This window comes from Nesoenas mayeri (assembly GCF_963082525.1).
Source record: "Nesoenas mayeri genome assembly, chromosome: 4".
Taxonomy (NCBI): domain Eukaryota; kingdom Metazoa; phylum Chordata; class Aves; order Columbiformes; family Columbidae; genus Nesoenas; species Nesoenas mayeri.
In genome coordinates, this window is record NC_137540.1 from 32,022,865 (window position 1) to 32,043,355 (window position 20,491).

General features: G+C 38.8%; 1 protein-coding gene across 6 annotated transcripts in view; it reads left to right on the forward strand.

Moving 5' to 3' along the window:
• TMEM131L (transmembrane 131 like) overlaps positions 1–20,118 on the forward strand; it is an 81,459-nt gene extending 61,341 nt beyond the window's left edge. For 5 of the 6 annotated variants that reach the window (XM_080343300.1, XM_080343299.1, XM_080343302.1 and 2 more), the window contains 15 exons: positions 509–651; positions 973–1,159; positions 2,157–2,342; positions 3,936–4,085; positions 4,665–5,281; positions 7,675–7,826; positions 9,089–9,213; positions 10,729–10,886; positions 11,762–11,947; positions 12,855–12,933; positions 14,011–14,096; positions 15,391–15,511; positions 17,146–17,234; positions 18,067–18,209; positions 19,706–20,118. In XM_080343300.1, coding sequence (XP_080199426.1) covers positions 509–651; positions 973–1,159; positions 2,157–2,342; positions 3,936–4,085; positions 4,665–5,281; positions 7,675–7,826; positions 9,089–9,213; positions 10,729–10,886; positions 11,762–11,947; positions 12,855–12,933; positions 14,011–14,096; positions 15,391–15,511; positions 17,146–17,234; positions 18,067–18,209; positions 19,706–19,984 — 2,701 coding nt within the window. In that variant the 3' untranslated portion in view covers positions 19,985–20,118. The remainder of the gene's footprint in view (positions 1–508; positions 652–972; positions 1,160–2,156; positions 2,343–3,935; positions 4,086–4,664; positions 5,282–7,674; positions 7,827–9,088; positions 9,214–10,728; positions 10,887–11,761; positions 11,948–12,854; positions 12,934–14,010; positions 14,097–15,390; positions 15,512–17,145; positions 17,235–18,066; positions 18,210–19,705) is intronic. The other variant, XM_080343301.1, reaches the window with a different exon arrangement.
• Positions 20,119–20,491: the final 373 nt, after the last annotated feature.

A 20,491-nucleotide genomic window follows, 5' to 3' on the forward strand; every position in this document is an offset into this window, starting at 1 on the left:
TTTAATAAAAATTGCTTTAAAAGTCTTTGTGCCTTATGGGTCAGTCATTAAAAGATAGAACCTTTTTTTTTTTTCTCGATGTGTTATCAGTGGTGTTGTAAAATGCATGTGAATGTACTAAGGCAATTTTTGAGTTAAGGAAGCAACACATTGGGTGGCTTTGCTGTTTTCAGCTTAATTCCATAATGATAGGATTTGAGTATCCATTGAGTCTAATGTGCAGCCACATGTTGGTTATCTCTAGAGGAAAAGAGAGTTTATGGAAGAAGCAACCATTTTTAGTAGGTGGCACTGTTGTTATCCAGTGGCAGTGACCACAGAGCTTGTCCTTCACTGGTGACTGGTTCCAGAGTGATACTATCTTTATTTAGGAGAAATGTATCCAGGTGTGGCCACTGGTTCTGCTACTGAAACAATTGTCTTGGATTGGCACCTAGATAGCAAAGCCATGATTTTTCAAACTTCATTTGTTGTAGTGACTGACTGCTTGATTTTTATATTATGGCAGAAACAACTTGACTGTTCTGGATGTGGTCAGTGTAGAAGGCTTTGGAGCCAAAGAATTGCTCAAAGTAGGGGGAAGACTGCCTGGTGCAGGAGGATCTCTTCGATTCAAGGTGCCAGAAGCTACACTAATGGACTGCAGACGACGTGAGTAAGAAGAAACAGGTCTCTGATTTTGTAGATGGCTGTGTTACTCCATAGTGATAGTGATATGCTACAGTAATGTTAAGTAAAGAGAATGTTGAAATAGAAAAAGCTGAAGAGCTTGGTCATGAGAAGTGTAGATTCTGTTTTCTCAAAATGGTGACTGAGGATAGTTACAAATCTAGAAATACACTATTGCAAAACAGTCTGTCTTAAAATGTTGGTCACTTCTGAATTTTTATTAGATTAAAAGTAAAAATCGCAGTTTCTTTATAAACGTGAGAACGTAATTTTTAAACACTATGATTTTTTTTTTTCTTTAAGAACTGAAAGACAGCAAGCAAATTCTATCCATTACGAAGAACTTCAAAGTGGAGAACATTGGGCCTCTTCCTATAACGATTTCATCAATGAAAATCAATGGATACAGTTGCCAAGGATATGGATTTGAAGTGTTAGACTGTCAGGAATTTTTCCTGGCTCAGAACTCATCACGAGAGATCAGCATTGTGTAAGCACTGACAAATTTTCTGACAAATTAACTTAAGTGGAAATATGAAATAATAAATTTCAGTAACAGACCCTCCAGTAGCATACCCCCACACAGAATTTGGTGAGCTTTGAATATAAATTTCATAAGCATCTCTCCTTCTGAGTAAGGGTAGTACTAACAAATTGATAATATAGTAGATTTTCTTTATAAGACTCCTTTATTTTTCAGAAGCAGTATACATGCTTTTATCAATGCATTATGAACTAATATATTAAAACGAAAGAGCCGTCACAATAAAAGAATAAGAAATTCTCTCCACTGGCTTTCTTTTAGTTTGATGTTTATTCTCTAGCTTGTTTCAAGTAACCTGGCCACAATCCAGTCATGTTTTCCTAACATTAGGCATAGTCTAAAGCTGATTTCTTTTAAAAATCTCGTTGAGTTAGTCATGACTGAAATGTAAGTACAGTTAATATTACTGTGTTACACTAGCTGTGGTTTCATATACAGTGAGTATCACCTCTACTGATTGGAAAGGCAAGTCATAACTTCAAGCAGTATCCATGGCAGTCAAATAGCACCATGATACGGGCCAGGGAAATAAGCAGAACAAGAGACAAATCTGATGTCTTCTACTGGTTTCCCTATCTTTCCAGCCTTGTTCTAGACTTATCCTAGTACCCAGCCCTTTCTGACATAATGGTGCCTGTATGTTTGACAACTGTGCTTTTGGTAAAGAGTGTCTTGGTTAACATGAACGGATCATGTGCACCTCCTTGAGAAACGAAAAATGAGCCACACTAGCAAGACTATTGTGAAGAATCACAATAAAAACATGTATTTTACTGCTTGAAAATGACCTCAAAGTCTTACTTCTCTTAGGTGCCAATGCCATCTGTGTAGTCTACGCAGACAGTGGCCACTTTTTACTTTGTATTTTTTGGTATTAGTGTGACTTCAGAAAATTAAATTCATCCCAATAATGGAAAAATAACACCAGCTCTGTCTGCTTCAGATTCACTCCTGACTTTACATCTTCGTGGGTAATCCGGGAGCTTACGCTGGTGACTGCTGCCGATTTGGAGTTCCACTTCACACTCAACGTGACTCTTCCTCACCATCTTTTACCGCTGTGTGCAGATGTGGTGCCAGGGCCCAGCTGGGAAGAGTCTTTCTGGAGACTCACTGTCCTCTTCGTAAGGTAATGCTTTCAGGGCCCCTGCACCAGTTTGAAAGGCACCTGCCAGTGAAAGGTCAGCAAGCGCTTTTGCCTCATGTTAATTTTTTTTTAGTGGTGATAGTGCCTACGTCTCTACTGCATCTGTCTCCCAAGTGTCCTGCCAGCTGGCTGTGACAGCTTAGGTGTGATGCAGTAGCTGGTGATGAAGTTGTCAAGCATTTCTTGCTGCTCCTCCTGATACAATTCCATGTTAAGGCTGCAAAGAAATGGGCTAGGATACCCCCACAGGAATACCCAGTGCATATTCTCCTTGCTCGGAGACTTACTCTCCTTGCAGTAGAGACACACATGTAGCATTAGTATCTGAACATCTTAAATGGAATCAAGGAGACTGGTAGATTATCTTGAAGTATTTCCAGAAAATTCACATGAATTTTAGGTATGGAGTTTCAGACAGCAACGTGAGGACCTGCTTTTCCTTCTACTTCTTTCTTCCTTTCACTTGTTAAAAAATGCTTGTGTTTATTGTTAGCTTTTGCTAGGCCCACTGCTCAGCAGGCTGCCCCAGAAAGATGATTTGGCTTGTGTTAGCTGACTCATTACTTGCACGTGGTAAACTGTTTCTGAGAGCTCCTACACATGTTCTTCTTTCGTCTTTTTTTACTAATGTTTCACACTGCTTAGTATGAACTGAATGTTATGTTGTCACAGATGACATCCAGTGCTTTCATCAGACCACCTCTGAATTCCTACCACCCATGCCAACAAACAGTGAATGTGAATGTTAAGGTGATAAGTAGCCATGCAGGTGCATACCTAAGTGAGATCCCGATGCACATGGTGGTTATGCCTGCGTTGTTCTTTTGACACTGAAAGAGTCAGAGCACAAATGAAGCAACAATAATGACCATGTTACGTGGTTCTAGATGCAACAGAAGGGAAACTACAGGGATCTTAAAAGTCAGGAATTTCTCATTCTGTTTTCCTGCTGACAAAATTTATACTGCGTGTTTGAGAAGGTGGTTTGATAAATTAAAAAGATTTTTGTTCTGGTCAATTTATATTTGGTGCAATTAATACACTAGAGAGAAAGAGAGGATGTTTTTCAGCTTCAGTTTTAGTTCTGAAGTATGGTGGCATTTGTAGCCCATTTTATGACAGCATTTTCTCTAGGAAAAGAAAGAGACAGTATTAAATAAATATCAAAATAATGACATAACTACCATAAATGAATAGAAACTACTCAGAAGACTGATAGGTATCAAGAGTTATTGCCATTCTGTTGTAGTGAGACTTACTTCTAACTGATCTTCAAATTGAGTATTAGCTTTTTTAGAATGGAGTTTTTCTTTGTTAGATTTTTTTCATTGTGAAGCTCATGGCTGAGTTATTTTATTGAGAGAATAACATGGGCTATAAGCAAAAAAAGGAAAAAAAAAGACCATTACAACTGTTACTTATTTTAAACTGCATTTTGAGTTTTCCCATCTGTCTTCTTACTTAGCATTTTCTAATAACATGTTGGAAAAGTGCATCTTGTTAGAAGCTTTTTAACTCTTTCACTGAATACTCCTGAAAACTGTAGATATCAGTATCTGTTGTTTTCTTTGGCAGCTTGTCCCTGCTTGGAGTGATTCTGATAGCCTTCCAGCAAGCCCAGTATATTCTAGCAGAGTTTGTGAAATCAAGACAGAGGCCAAATCCTAGTTCTTCACCGCAGCAGAACAGCAACTCTGTTGGCGTAATCAGCTCTGATTCCTACAAGTAAAAATACTTTTTTCTTATTCTGATTTGCCTTATTTTGTACCCTGTTTATTGTGGAGTGATGCTTTGTCTGTTTGTGTTTCGATATGGCCGTGGGCTGGTTTAGGGGAGATGGTGTTCCAGGCGACCTCTTTGAGAGAGCTTTCAGTGTGGTGGTGTATATTCATCTCCACAAAAGCGAAATGGAAGAACTCAAGGGTTTATTAGTCTTGTATATTGTCAGTAGTACCTGGGGTAAAAAATTGTGTGGTAGAAGTTGAGGATACACCATGTGTGGCAGCCATGAAAAGAATGGAAAATACATTAATGGTCCTAAAATCTGCCCCTCTTGGGTGATCAATTAGATGCTTACTGAAGCATATAAGTATGTTTGATGTCTAAGCACATACTTAGAGTCTTGCTCAATTCCCGCTGAAATCAGAATGTGCTTAGCTGGTATGCTATATTGAAGTCCTAATGCAGTTCCATGGGTTGTGAATATATACTCCCCTTTCTTTTCTTACAAAAATATCCCATAAACCAACTCATGATAGCTTCATAGATAAAGACAAATCTCAAATATTTTTTTTTTCTCTCCAGAGGAAGCTGCAAGACGTTTATGGATTCATATAGTTCCTCAGATAAAGGTAAAGGGAAGGGATTCCTGTCTGTAGGCACTTCTTCCAGCCGAAGTCAGAATGCAGCAAAGAGAAGTCCTGCGACCTACAGCCACTCTCAGAAGAAACACAAATGTTCAGTTTACTACAGTAAGCAGAAAACAAACACAGTAGCTGGCAGTGCCATTGCAACTACTGATGAGAAACAAAATCAGATTGCGGAGAACCAAATCTCGGCGCCAAAAGAGGACATTTGCACTGATGTTGTCAGTGAAAACTGGGTAACGCTAAAATATGCAAATGGCATAAATGTTAACAAGAATTTAACTCTTCCAGAAAACTTTCTGGGTAAAGAAGAAAGTGCACTGAAAAATACAGTTCTCATTAAAAATACTTCTTCAGAGTGTGATCTGAAGGAAGATCTTCAAACATGTATGTTTCCTAAGGAAACTAACCTTAAAACTTCAGAAAATCTAGTTGAGCTCAAAGAACAGGAGTTCTGTCCTGTGAAGATGTCCAAGAAGCTACCTGAAAGTCACTCGTCCAGAAATTCACCTCAGCAACAGCCAGAACTGCAAGAAATTTCTAGGAAAAATAGTGGTAATTTTTTTTTTGCCATTTCCGTCAGTTGGAATTATTGGGTGAAATCTTCTGTTGAGTTCACTGTGACAGGATTTTTGTCTTTTGCATGGGACAAGGAGATGTGGTATTTCTTATGTGTTCACTGTGATTTATCTGTTTACATTCCTAAGGAAACAGCTTGAATTAAAAGTTGTTTCGTAAATCATAAATTTGCCTGGTTTACAGATTTCAGGCTTGTGCTGTAACATTTTAATGGTTAAAATAAGTGATGTTCTAGATCTGCTTATAAGATATAAATTGGCCTTTTCAAATACTCAGAAACATCCCAGTTTGTGATTTGCAGATCCACTGAAAATCTGATGCCTGATTTTTAGAGTCACCATGCAGGCATATTCAGTACTGGATGTCCAGAATGCTTTTGATAAAACCAGCTAAAATAACAAAAGCTGACGTCAGAGTATTGTGAAATTATATTTTGTAGGAATCCACAGATCAACATTTATTTTAGTAACTGCATAGCTGTATTTTTTATCCTGTTGTTTTGGTTTTATGTTGTGGGGTTTTTTTTGTGGTTTTGTTGTTGTTTTTCTAATTGTGGAACTAAGCTGCCTGGGAAGTCTTGCCTCTGAGCTTCAAAACCCAGAATATTAAGAGCAGCCCAAGAGCACCTGGGGGAAATCAAGAACATAGTAGGATAGGAGGATGTGTCCTTTGGCAGCTTGGCATTACTTAGTAACTCAGCAAGGCAGCTGAATGCTGAAGACTAGCATTTGCTGTAGCTGAGGTAGAGTTTATTTAGTAAGTGAGCCAGCACAGAGGGATTTCAGGCCCCACTGCAGGGTGTAGTTGTTACGCTGGGGCTGTCGCTTCCCATTGCGTCATTATCTGTGAGATACAGCGAGTGCCAGTGTCCTGTCTCAGGTGGAGGCAGGATAATTTCACTCACACTTGCAAAGTACTTTGACATTCTTCATGTGCTCCTAAACTGCAGAGTGGTATTTGTTATTTGTTTTGAACTAGGAAATCAGATGGGGGAAATAAAAAAATTAGTAATTATATCTTAACTGGATTTATGTGCATAGAAAAGTAACTAAGTACAGGTTGTGGAAATCATGTTTATACATAAACCAACTGGGAGGCACTAGACATCTTCATTGGGAGAACTTCCACCTTGAGACAGTGTCTCAGGAGTACTTAAAGTTACTTGTATTTAGTGGTAAAGGTAATCTACTGCCTTGTCTTATTAGCAGTTGTGGTTTTCTGCACTATCAGGGATGTATTTCTGTGTTTCAAGAAGTCTGGTAGGAAAAATGAAGTCTAAAAAGTACCATGTTGCAGTGTTTGGATCTTGATTATAGTTACAGACCAGTTTCTGTGTGAGCAGGGGGTCATCAAGACATCAGATACTCTCATATTTGCATTCTGGAGAACAAGAGAGCATTTTTTAGAGTTCTGGCAGCCTCCCTTGCCTGGTGTCTCCCCCAGTGTTTCATTCACATGGGCACCTTTTGCAGCAACCGTGAGTGCCCGCACCGGAGAGCGGAGGGCAGCTGAGTCAGAGCTGGGATGTTGTAGCTGGTTGGTAGATAGAAAACCATAAAAATGTTCGGGAAGACCAGCTCAATGAGATAAGCGATGGTGTTTCTCATGTAGAGCAGCCACAGGTCTCAGTAGCAGATCACAGGGGACATGTTGCAGGTATCTTGAGATACCTGGAACTGATCAGAGGTGAAGTTAATTCTGTTCCATCCAGCTTGGGGACTGTGACTCGACTGTGCAACTCAGCTGGTTGCTGGGGCAGACTTCCTTTCATTTTCTTCATCTCTTGGCTTTTGTTACACAAGAATAGTTCTTCCTCACGAAACTCTGAAGAAAATGAACTTTTCATGCAGAACCCATCCTAAAGGAAGGATGACTTCCCTTTTTCTTTATAGTGAATACAGAGGGCACTTTAGAGACATAAAACACCAAATAAAGACTGTCCTTATATTGATCTACCCATTTTTGAAAAGTAAAATCCCTACTCAGCTTGCAGGGGTTTTTCCTGTTTGGTTTTTTTTTTTTAGCCCAGTGTTCTCTGGCTTCAGATTCTACCTTACAGACCCATGGCCCCCAAATAGCTCAAATTCAGATAAGATGAGCAGGATTTGGGCAATTTATGGATGTGCTGGGATTGGTGTGCCCATGAGCATGAATCAATACAGATCTACTTCTTGCAACTGCTATCAGAAATTTTTATACAGCATTAGCTGTTGATTTTGAAATTTTCAGCATCATCAGCCTAGAAGTTAGTCTCCAAGTGTTTTGGAAAGGAGCACAAGTCTGTTTTTAAAGAAAGGTAGATGATGTTGTGATTATGACTGAGAGTCCATTCTCTTCCCAGGCAAACTGATGTTTCTGTTTAATTGTAGGGAATAGCCAGCAAGTGCCTCTCAGGGATGAAACAGAAAACTGTGAGACTTTAAAAAAGCAGATCAACCTAAAGCCTTCAACAGAGAAAAAGATTAATAAAGGACCTAAGGAAGAGACTCCATGCTGCGCAAAAGAGGAGATTACTTCTGAGGTTTGTATTGTGGTCTTTCTGCTTTTCAAGTTTAAAAGGATCTTTTTGGGTTTTATTTATATTTGTATACACATACATAGGTAAGTATGTGTATGTGGGGACTATTACATAAAGTCACAGATCTGAAACACTGTAAATTGGATGAATAAGGAAATACACAAACGTGCTGTCCCACATCTACTGCATACTAATGCTGCTTTTTAGAATGATGAACAGTTTTGGTAAAAATTAAAACAGCTCTTGTATTATGATATTGGTTGTGTCACAACCAGAGATATTATTTGTTATTGTCAGGGCAGGCACAAACATGCTGGAATCTAATGCCAGCTATCAGCCACAGCAATGATGTGGGAATGTACTCTGGAGAAGAGGTGCCCCAGATGGGCATATTCGCATTCGTTTGCAGACCTGACCTCTAAATATAGGGCTTTGCATCAGAAGTTTGCATTTGAGAATACAGCAGGCAGAAGCCCCTTAACAGACCGTACCTTTCTTGTAAGCAGTGTAAAACACTTAAAGAACCTTCATTAGGTAATGAGTAAACTCAAGAATTTTGGGTTATGTTTGTGTCCTGTCTGCTGGATAGGAATCCCATGGCAAAAAGGTGTAAAGAGGAATTGCTTACCATGTTTGAGGAACATATAGCAGAAAAGAAAGGGTCTAGTCTTGTTTTGGGAACTGTTGTTAAAACCTTCTCTCCATGTGTGGCTGATGGTGCTCAGTTTGTTTTTTGCATTTTTAAAAATGACTATTATTTCTTGGTTAAATTACTCCATAATTTCCTCAGTTGTAATTCAAATGAGTGCCTGCCCCCAGCCCCCCAGCTGCTGAGGAAAGGGAGGATTTATTGCTGCTGAACTTGCATACAAACTGATCATAAATCTGGCAGATGTTTTTTGTTTTTAGCACATTGGGAATTTTATTGACTGCTTTCCTTTTTCTCCCCCCCCTATTTTTTTACTTCCCTGGAAGTCAGAGCTAGATGCTATGAGGGGGAAAATACTAACACTGGGAATTCAAACATTTTTCTCTCATCATCTGTTGGTGTCATGAAGGACAGAGTCTTGGAAAGGCTGGTCAAGTTGATGGTGCTGGAAAGAGGATGTGCTGTGGAAAGGCACTAAATCATGAAGTAACTATGCATTTGGGTCAGGTCATTTTGTCCAGGGAAGTTTAGCTAGAAAAATCCAATGGAGTTCATTTACTGAGGTAACTTCATTTTCTAAAGTATGTATTGTCTCAGCTCGTATTTTTACATTTAGCAAGAAGATGCATATAGGAAGAAGAAATCTCAGGAGAAGAAGGAAGGAAATGTACCAAATATGAATTGGAATAGAAATAGAACATCTAGAAAAAATAAAAAGAAGAATGTTAATATATCTACAAGGTATGTATTGCCTCACCAAATCATGAAGAAATCCAGAGTTGATTTAATGTTTTCATAGGTTTTTTTCTGAGCTTTGCATATTACAATAGCAGGATTGCTTTATCTATTTAGATAAACACACTTTAATCCTGGCCTGAGCCTTTATTATTAAGAATGTGCAGTACTAAGTATCACCAGCAGAAGAAAAATTTCCATTTGTAAATCTGCATGTATATAGACACACCCCATTCTGCATAGCAGTGGTCACTCTGTGTTATAGTCTGGAATTTGCTGTCTCTGAAGTTTGGATGGTTACCCTCCTGTGTATTATGTGGGTAAAATCCAGTTTTGTATTCTCTGCATTGAAAAAAAGGAAAACAAAATTGTTGAAATTATTCAACCTTCAGGAGAATTATCTGCTATATTGAGTAACTGAGGGAGTGTTGTCTTCTAGTAGTTTAGAAAGAGGAGTACATAGAAAAGAGACAGGGGCTTGCATTTTTGCCTTAATGATTAAAAAGGTTAGAGCAGCAGTAGGTTCAAAAGAATATTGAGAGCACTTTAAGAAGTTACTTCCTCCCTGCCCCGAGGTTTGTTACGTTTCTAAAGTCAACTGAACTACTCCTTAATTATTTTATACTTTCTTTTAAAATTTATTTTAATTTATTTTAATTTATTTGGATTGTTGATTAAAAATACCAATTATAAACTGCTGCTAGAATAGAAACACTTATGAGGAGAAAATCCTTCTCCTTCCCCAGCTCTCTGAATTAAGATCACAATTCTACAAAGCCTTCACAGACTTAATTTTTATTGCAAGTGGTCCTGTTGAGGTCAGTGAACTTAACAAGGAGATTGTAAATCTGAAGGGCCTGTTATAACTCATTATAAACAAATTACTATTCATTGCATGGGAAAGCAGTATATCTGTAAATCTTTACAGGATGCACACCTTTGTAGGTAGGAAGGATAAAAAAATGGAAGTGAAATACTGAAATATGGTATCTCTTCCTTAGACGGATTCAGCAGTTGGTGCTTTCTGAGTTAAGAAGTAACCATTTCCTTCCTCTAGAAATTTGACAGCTGAATTTTATGTTTTCCCTTAATGCTCTCTGATTATGATATTGGATCCAAATATTTCAGTTTTACTTGCAAAAACTTAAGATTACTTCAGATGATGGTTTTATTCTAGTTGTAATTGTGCCAGTGAATTAGACATAGGGCACAGTTTTCTCTTTATCTAGATCTTCGTACACTATAATATGATTGCCTTCTGCAAGTAAGTTAGAGAATGGAATTAACCGTACATGCATTATTTTGCTTCCCCCCCCTGAGAAGTAGGAGTCTGTGTGGTATTGGATTTTGGGAAAGCTTTTCTAGGTTTATGTGAAGTTGGGGAATAAGACTCCTAAACCGATTGCTTGCCCTATATCCTGCCTCAATAGCCATTTGAACTGAAGTGTTTAATGCCTGAAAAGGAAAAATACAGCTGAAATGTAAAATGCAAACGTGTTTCTTTGGGTGTGGTTGTATTAGGGTCCCTGAGCCGAGTGAGTTGAAGCATATGTGCAGTGAATTTGAAAGGCCGGAACTGAGAGCGAATATTGGAATAAGAGCCTGGTGTCCTCAGGGTAACGGGGAAAATTGTAAAGCAGACCAGAAAGCTGGGAGCTTGTCTATACAGGGAGAAACAGGTACGCAAACTTAATTGTCTTAAACGGGGGAAGAAATGTAACATGGGTTTTGTGGCAGTAGAGCTGTATTCCTTCTTCTCCCCATCAAACCCTGATGCGAAGACGGCAGGACTGGTGCGATGCAGTGCCTGAAATAATACGTGCTCATTTCAAAAGGGCTCTTTGTGCTTTCTCGGAGGGCTTGGTTGGTGGCGCAGATCACAAGATGAATCATTCTGAAGCCATAATCCATCATTCCTGGGTCGAGAGCTGACAGTCTGCTTGCATGTTCAAATTACAGCTGCTGTTAACTGAAGCGACTCTATTGCAAGCGCAACCTTTAGAATAGGCAGGTCATTTTTAAAAACCACCACTAGCTTGGGTACCTGCTTCCTGCCTTTCCATTGGGATTGTAATTAGGTGTTTTTCCTGGGTTTTAGCAAGAGGAGGGCTGAAGAAGGGTATCAATTTATAAGATTGTTCTTTGCCTCCCTGATGGAATAACTAGAAAGCGAATATACTGCTTATGAATTACTTGCAACGTTTGTCCTTGCTTTTAGTATGCATGTTCCTACGGCCAGGATATGTTTCATGTTTAAAATATTAACCATATATTTCAAATAATTATATGGGCTTTGAAACTATTGCCTCTAGCTGCACTGTACCCTGACTTGCATTCATTGCACTGGGGATGTCATGTAGGTCATAAGCTCCTCATGGTAGGGGCTGGCACATTTAGCCTGAGGCTAACAGTTTCTGTTCTGTTATCAAGATATTCAGAGAATCCATGTAAATTCATGTTTCAGATGACTTTTCACTGAATCTTCAGCTGAAAGTCTCTCTTAAATGTTATGTGTTGAGTTTTGGTGGTTTTTTTTTTTTCACAACTTCTTTAGAAAGCTTCTATCAACGATCTAAAAAGAAGTGCTTGGATAAGTTTTGTTCTGATTCAAGTTCGGATTGTGGAAGTTCATCAGGAAGTGTTCGTGCCAGTCGTGGGAGCTGGGGTAGCTGGAGCAGCACCAGCAGTTCAGATGGAGATAAAAAGCCCATGATCACTGCCAGGCATTTTCTTCCATCCCGTAAGTCCTGCAAATATCAGCTCTGCACCGTAGTGGGCAGAGTTTCAGCCTTCCTTCTGCATGGGAAGGGGTACTGTGGCATGGAGCACGTAGCTTGCCTTTTATAGGGCACCTCTCAGAAACATAAGGAGAGGTTGACAGAACTTGGTCCTTGGAAAAAAAGTACCATAAGTTTTGTGAAGATGAAGATGAGCTGTCAGGCTGCAGAGAAAATGTCAGGCTCCTCACTGAGGAAGCTGCACAGTTAGTTTTCATGGAAAGACAGAATAACTGGGAGTCTCTAGTCAAAGCAATTTCTGCCTTTGAATTTGTTACATCACATTGTTGTCATAAAAATACAATCCTTTTGTTATAGCTGTTTGAGAAATCTGCAAACGAGGAATGTGTGAAAGCAGCTCAGATCTGAAGATGCTGAGATTGGATAGCGGTATTTGAGGCATAAGTAGCCAGGAGATCTGGGCCACTTGGCTACTGTGAGAAATGGGAACTGTGGTTCATTTACTGCAGGTTTTTGAATGCCTGAACATCATTGAAATAGTTGAAAATCTAAACCCTGTCACCACTATCGCTGTCCAGATTGATGTAGCACTAGAACTAAATTTTTAAGAAAGTGCTGAAGTGGCACAATTAAAACCAGCCTTGAGTACCTGAAAAAGAGTTGTTTTGAATAATTTAAAAATGTACATGTACTTACATGCATATTTGTGCATGTATAAAACTTTACATCACCAAAAGATAGTATGTGGTGTATCTGAACGTCCGATCTAGTAGATAATGAATTGTATGATACTCCAGTCTGAGAGAAGACTTGATTAACACCGTTGATGAGTCTATTTGTGTGTATGTATATTCTGTGCATACTTCTTTTTTTAGGATCTTTGATTTTCACAGTCATTCTTTTCTTTAGGAGAGAATATTTCACAAAATGATTTTCCATCTGAAACTCCTATCACTTTAAATCTGTCTCATAACATCTGCAATACCAGGTAAAAATTTGAATCTACACCTCTAAGACATTAAAGAAACACCATCAACTTGAAAACTTGTCTCAGTTTGATAAATTATACCTACCTGTTGTTATTCTTTTGTGATCATCTGATTATACTTACTACCTGGAAGAAGGAAAATCTTCTTCAGTACATGATACATGCAAAATGGATTATGCTGGAGAAATACGATAAATGCTTCCAAGTATAAAATAAAATCAGGGAGAAAAGGAAATTGTTTTTCCATTCTCATTTCGTCCAGATCTTAGCAACTTACTACATTTCCATTAGCACTTAGTTGTATCAAAGTAAAAATGATTTAAAAAAAAAACAAAAATAAAAAGGTGGGTGTGAGACTTTCAAGTTGATGTTATTCTTTTAATGGGAATAATGTTCTCCTAGGATATACAGCATGAAAATTGATTTCCCCCTCCCCCATATTCCTTTCTACCTCTTTACTGTAATAGAGATAGCATCTATAATTTTTATTACGAGTCCTCATTTCACTTCTCATTCATGACTCTCTGTTTTCACTAGTGAAAGTAATTTAATCCTTTTCCTCTGGGATTCTGGTGCTTGAAAATATTCCCTTTCCATTCACATTAACTAGTTTCTTTGGGGTTTGATAAATATAAAATTGATATTCATGTGTGCCTGTGTGTCTTCATGCACATGAAAGTAAACTTGCCTGAGAGTTGTTTGGAACATTGAAACATTCTAAGAGATCCTGCTCATCTTCATGGACTATAGCTTGTTTGCCAATTTTAGAAAAGAGCTGTTGAATTAATTTGCAATAGGTTGATACTTCAATAATGAAAGTAGGTTAATTAAGATGTATTGATTTTACTCATTTTGCATGTGTAATAAGTAGCTGGCTTTTAATTGAAAAGTAAAACTTTAAAAATTGTACAGTGATTAATTCAAAATAAGAAAAATCAAGAAAGACTGGGAAAGCAATAACAATCGTGATGTTTATTAGAATACTTTTTACATCTGTGTATATTTCTTTTGCAATACTTTAGATTATGAAATATAATAGCATCTAGACTTAAGAAATGAAATTTTCTTTTCATTCAGCAGAGACATGAACAGCATCCCCCAATATCCTGAAACCTTATGTCCCAGTTTCACTGACATAGCTGCAGATCCTGACAAAAATAAAGGTCAGTTACCTTATTAACAACTGGAGCTGTTTTTTTGCACACTTTGTCAAGCTGTTTCAGTGATGTTGCCTGTAACACTTGTATACACCGACTTGACAGACATGTTGTTATTAGAGCTTGACTTCTAAAGAAGTTAAGAGCAAAGTTAACAAAGCTAAGCTTATAACCTGGACATTTTTTGCTGCATCTTTTGTGTGAAGACAGCATTTAGCTTTTAACTCATGTTTTAGGTAGTGTTTGTTTTTTCCCCCTCTTGCTTTGCACAGATGTATTTCCCAAAATAATGCAGTTGGGAGATCAAGAGCACTGGTTGCTGTGTTAAAATGAAGGTCAACATCAAATAAATACAACCGCGTTTCTCTCTAAATTTCTCATTGGGACTTCGAAAGCAGTAGTGAATGAGGTTGGGTTGGGGCTGCTTGAACTTTTGAGTTTTCATTGTTTGTATCTCAAAGGGAAGTACTATTAACTTGTTAAGTGGGATTCATAAAAGCAACAGGTCTCATGGTGAGGTGTAGTTAGAAGACACATGGTTCTTTGGGCAGCAGAACTGACTGCCCATGGCTGCTCCAGGTTTAACCTGAGTCTGGTAGGATACAAATGCTGATAAAACTTCTTCCACGGTAGCAATATTCATAATATCGTGTGAAATAATGAAATAGAGCCAACTTTGCAACCCTTGTCTCATGGAAACTGCTAATTTGTATTGTTTCCTTTCTCCAGCTGCCTGTTCTCACAGAGTTGATAGGAACCAAGTGTCTGTGGGCAGCCAGGGCACTCAGTCCTTAGCTGCACAATGAATACCTGCCCTGGGGGCTAAATACAGCCATAATGAGTTCACATATTGTTTGGTCATGAATGGCTGTTGTCTGTTAAAAACCTAACCCTGTTCCCACTACATTCATGCTGCTGGACTTCAGAGATGGTTTCTGACTGATGGGTGGGGGCCAGGGGGAAACTGGTGGGGATCCACCTCCCTGCTCTCTGTCCTGCTGTGAGGAAGGGTGCTGCCTTGGTGCTGGCAGCTGATGAATTAAGGACTCTCTGTAAGAATTTCTTACCCTGTTTTGTTGAGTTTCAACTTCTTGGTTCCAATTTATATATACATATATTTAACAAATAGAATTTTTGAGATTTGTTTGAAGACGTGACAAAAAAATTGGTTAATAATTCTGGGTATTTTTATCTAGCATACAATATTAATTGTGAATCTGAGAATAAAGTATCATTGTAATATTCAGAGTTTCTGGAGCCTTCTTCCTGTTCTGCATTTCATTCCCTTTTCTCTTTTTAGGTCTTTACCCAACAGGAGACTTGTGGCCTGCCCAACCAGTCTGCCTGTCAAACAGTTTAAACTACAACCTTGAGAATAACATGCCGTGCATGATCCAAGAAACCCCCTCTGTTCACAACAGGCAAGTTGTTACGTTTCATGTAAACAGTAGGGATAATGCTTTGTTCAAGTTTCGGTGATGCAGAGGATTATACTTGAGCTTATAATATTTGTAAGGCAGGTGATAGTTAAAGTAAAATTGTTGCTGTTGCTTCAGTCTTAGTTCTAGTTGTTTATGCTCTTCCATTAGTACATTGTGATTAATTTTGCTAAGACAAATTCACTGGTGTTCCTGCTCATATATAGATATTCCAGAACTTCCTTCAAATTTAATGAAATACTTTTTGGAAAGCTTTTAATTTCTTCCACTTCTCTTGCATAGCCAGGCAGAGAGCCTGACTTTTAGGTTCATTGCCCTCTTGCTAAATACATAGCTTCTGTGTATCATCTGGTGTGTTATGTAGTGTGTACTCGTGTTAAATAGTAGGAACAGACATTGTTAAAGGCAAATAGTCCCATTTGATGGTGGTGTAAAGATACAAGTTGGTCTGACTGACTCAGGCTCTGTTTAGATTTAGGTTGATCATCCTGTAGTGATGAACTTGAATAATTGGTGTACTTTAGATTCTCCACACCACAAATGTTACTAATGAAAGATGCACCACAAACTAGTGAGAAGAAATATTCTGCCACAACGTAGCAGTGAAATAAGGCCAGTTCTTCAGGTCATATCCTGTCATGCGAAATGACAAAGTGGTAACGCAGAGATTCCTGAGTGATGGTCTTGTGATCCCAACCAGCCTGTTGACTTCAGGTCTGGCGTGTCAACAAACTGCAGCCCTGATGAGTGGCAGCAGTGGCAAATGGTCTGACTCTTAAATCAGATTAAATACATGATGATTTGAGGGAGATTCTGTATTATGCTGTGTTGCTTTCATATGCCAATCTCAATTTAGACTTCATGCCCAAAACTACATGTAATTACTTATTCATTTGTAGTAGTGGTAACTTACGATGACTTCTTGCCTGAATAGTGAAAATGAATTAGCACAACGTGAAATCCTTTTATATACCTATCTTGTCCGGACTTGCTCCAGACTTGGCCTTCTTCAGGGTCATTGCATAGCAGGGCTTGTTTCACTTCCGCGATGTCTTTAAGAATTACTTTTGAAAAGTCTTCTTGAAATGCTGAAATGATTTTAATTAAAACAAGTGTAATCCCTACAAATTAAGGTGTAGTTTAGAAAACATAATTGTTTAACAGGACTTTAACATGCGGTCAGGAAAGTGGAAATCTCCATTTTAATTGCTATTGTCAAGCATTCAGATGTTTGAGAATGTGTTACGTTGTCTTCTATTCCGAATCACATTATTTCACTTTACCCTTACCATGGTTGTGGGAAAAGTAGTACTTTTTTTTTTTTTTTTTACACTGGAAGAAGTTGAACCCAGTTAGGTGTTGCAGGACTCTGGTAGCTGTCATTGCAAGTTGTTCATCCTTCAAGAGAACAGAAAGCTCAGTGAGAGAATTGCTGTCATTATGTAGTGGCACAGAGCAGGTACTGGCAGAATTGGCAAGTGGAATGTGAAAAGCCTCATCATCACTTACAGGCGTTTTTGCATCCAACAGCTTTAGATTAAATAAGTATTTCCAAATAATTTTCAGAAGTTCTGCAAATTGTTTCTGACAGCGCATTTTTCTGTTTCTTGGGACAGCTTCATCGACTGGAACGCAGCTTGTGACAGCCAGTTTTCCAACATGTATTGTCCACTAGAGATGAATGAATATGGTGCTTTCCCAGAAGGTATGATGAAATAAAGCTTATGAATTACCATTAAGCATGTTTTTTTCTCTCACCTTTTGTAGAACTAAAGGCTGAGTTTGTCTGTAAACATCTGGACATCAAGCGGACCTTACAGTTTCCAGCTGGCTGGGTGCTCTGTATCAATAAATAATGTCTGCATGTGGCAGATGAGAAGACTGATCTTTGTATGGAGTTATTAAGCCTGAAAAGCCAGCACACAGGACTCTATTTGAGAGGGAATAGAGAGAAGTGCTTGTGACCACAGTATAACACAAATCTCTTTGCACTACTTTCTTTGTTTCCCCTCTGGCAGACTTTTGCCTTCCAGTGTGTGAAACAGAACACCTCTCGTGACCAATTACCTTTCCAGGCTAGAATTTCTTGGCTTGGGAAGCACACTGGCAGCAACCTAGAATTCTTTAGCATTACCTAAGCAATAATTAAAGGTCAGGCTATAGTATCACAGGCAGCACGGTGATCCCTCGGGTGCTTAGAGCTGAGGCATGTTGGCAGTGAAGCCTGGGTAGGCTCTGCCATGCACGTTCTGTGGCTAATAAAGTCTCTGTTCTCCAGTAGAGAGACTGCCAGCTCTTTATTCCATCCTCCTGATAGCAATTTGTTACTGGGTCCCTAATACAGAGTGGTAGCCTTGTTAACAGAAATTGTTATGCTTTGCTGCTGTGCTGCCCTGAAGCTCCCTGAAGTTGCTGAAGGCTTAGGTGGGTTCCAGCCTGGCTCACTCCAAGAAGATTCACTGTTGCTCCACAGAAATGTCAATACTATTTATACTGCAAAAACCTTATTCTGTCTTTTCTACTTTTATAAACTGCAGAAAACATGAACTATCCTAGTGGCTTCCCAGGTACTGCAGCGGTGCAGAATACAGCCTTCATTGACCAGAACTGTCCCTCTGCGTGGAACGCACCTCCCAACATGCCACCTACCTGGGAGCCCGCCAGTTATGTCAACTCCACAGTGAGTGTTGTCACTGCGAGGCGCTGCCTTTGTGTGCCTCTTCAAAGCCTACCCAGTGCATTCCTGTCTTTCCCCTCCTTGTTGGTCATGTGTTCTCCATTAATCTTTTAAGTAGCCTGATGTATGGATTTGATGCTGACGTTGGTAGCCCAGCTTTGTCCCTTGGTGGTCAAGGATGTTACTGGACCTTTTCTGTGAAATTTTAAGACAGATCCTTTTGCCTGAAAATTGACTAAAATCATCTTATGTATGGAAAAATATTTTGGACTTACATAGTCTACTGAGACTTTTTCCTATCAAAATCAGCCTTTCCAGATGAGGGTAAAACACAAAAAGTGCTGACAGCAAAACCCAAAGAGAGTTTGGAAATTGTAGAGCTGAATGGACAGCTGCTCTCAGTGACTTTGACAGGGGTTTTTTTGGTTTTTTTTTTTCTTGCTAGGAAATCCAAGTGATTTAAGCTGGATTAGTGCAGATTTCTGCATGCTGACTTTGACCTATTATGCTCCGACCAGCCACGTTTATGTCATCCCATAGTGCAATGTAGTGACTTCAGTTCAAGGTGGTCTTTAATTGTAACCACCTTCTCTTCTGCTCATATTTCAAAATCTTCTATTTTAGATTTTTTTTTTTTTTAATTTACAGTAGATTTATTTTGAATAAAACTAACCAAATAAAGCAAGAAATATTTCCAACTGCAAAAGTGAAAATTCTGCTGTGTTAAAAAGTGGCAAAATTGGTAGAAGACTGTTTCCTAAAATAAACGTGGCTTTATTTCATATTTTATTCAGGAATGCCAGGAAACACAGAAGGTAGAGATTGGAAAATACATTAGATAATTCAGTTCATTTCCCTGGCGAGCTTTTCCCCACAATACATTTCAGTGTTTCATTCAGTTTTAAAAGTCCCAAGACTTCCATGACCTTCTCCAAGAGACTTCCTCACAGACTAACACATCTTGCCCTCCAGGAGGTTCTTTATAAGCTTTCGAAATTTTCTAACTAAATTCCCTTGCTCCCAATTAGAGTCTCTTTTCCAAACTGAATATCCCTCTCTGCTCCCGGCGTGCATAGTCTTTCAGTACTGACACGTACTTCAACCTTTTTCTTGCCATTTCTTAGGTGTCCTTCTGTTTTAATTTTAAGTCCAAAACATGCATGGAGCTTTTCACCTGTCTTCAGTTTCTCTTTTATTTATCTTGACAGCCTGACCAGAACTGAGTATTGTGTTCCTGTTACAGTAATATCGGTGCCATGCAGGGAGGAGCTTGTATGGCTTCATTTAGTTAAGTGCCTTTACACACGCAGAGTAATGCTGCTGTAATATTTTCAGCAGCCACAGTGGTTTTTAAACTCATGTACAATTTTCTACTTGTGCATTTCCTAAGTTCTCTGCATAAATGCTGCTTCCTTCCATTTAGTACCACATTGCCACGATTTCTTTGGAAAACACTCCATTTTGCAGTTTCCCATGCTTATTTTTATCTTGCCCTACAGCCCTACCTCTCAAGCACCCGAAGCTTGTCTCCCATGTCTGGACTTTTTGGTTCCATCTGGGCACCTCAGAGCGATATTTATGAAAGCTGCTGCCCCGTCAGTGCCGCGACCCAACACTCGACCCACGTGGAGAACCAGGCAGTTATGTGTAAGCAGGAATACTACCCGAGGTTTAACCCCTTCCGTGCCTACATGAACTTGGACATATGGACTACAGCAGCCAATCGAAATGCAAATTTCCCACTTTCGAGGGACTCGGGTTACTGTGGAAACGTGTGAAAGGAATTTGATTAAAAATGTGAATAAAGATGCTTGCAATTTTGGTTACTAGAGTAAGCTGGTTGTTGAATAGATTACAATGTTGGTGGATATTTTGGCACTTTTTATATTGAAAATAAATTTTTTTTATTGAAGTCTGAGCATTCAGTGCATTTTAAAAAGCAAAGCCTATTCAGGTTGCTGTTATTGTCAGGTGAGGGCTATAAATTTAAAAGTCAAAATTTTTCAAGAATAAGAACAGTATTAGGTTCTTAAAAGCATCCGTGAACCTGTACTGCACATATTTCTCCTGAAGTTTACATTCTGTAGTATAAAGTAGGAGTGGTTTAGCATTTGTAGGTACAAACTTACTTACACCTGTAAATAACCACATCTGTACCAAACAGTAAGAGTAGGGACCAAGCTGTTGATGCAGATCAGAAAATTTCCAAGTGGTGCCAGGTTTGCTGCTCACAGAGCTATTTGTGGGTGTAAACTTTTGGATGTAGAAAAAAAGGCTGAATTGTG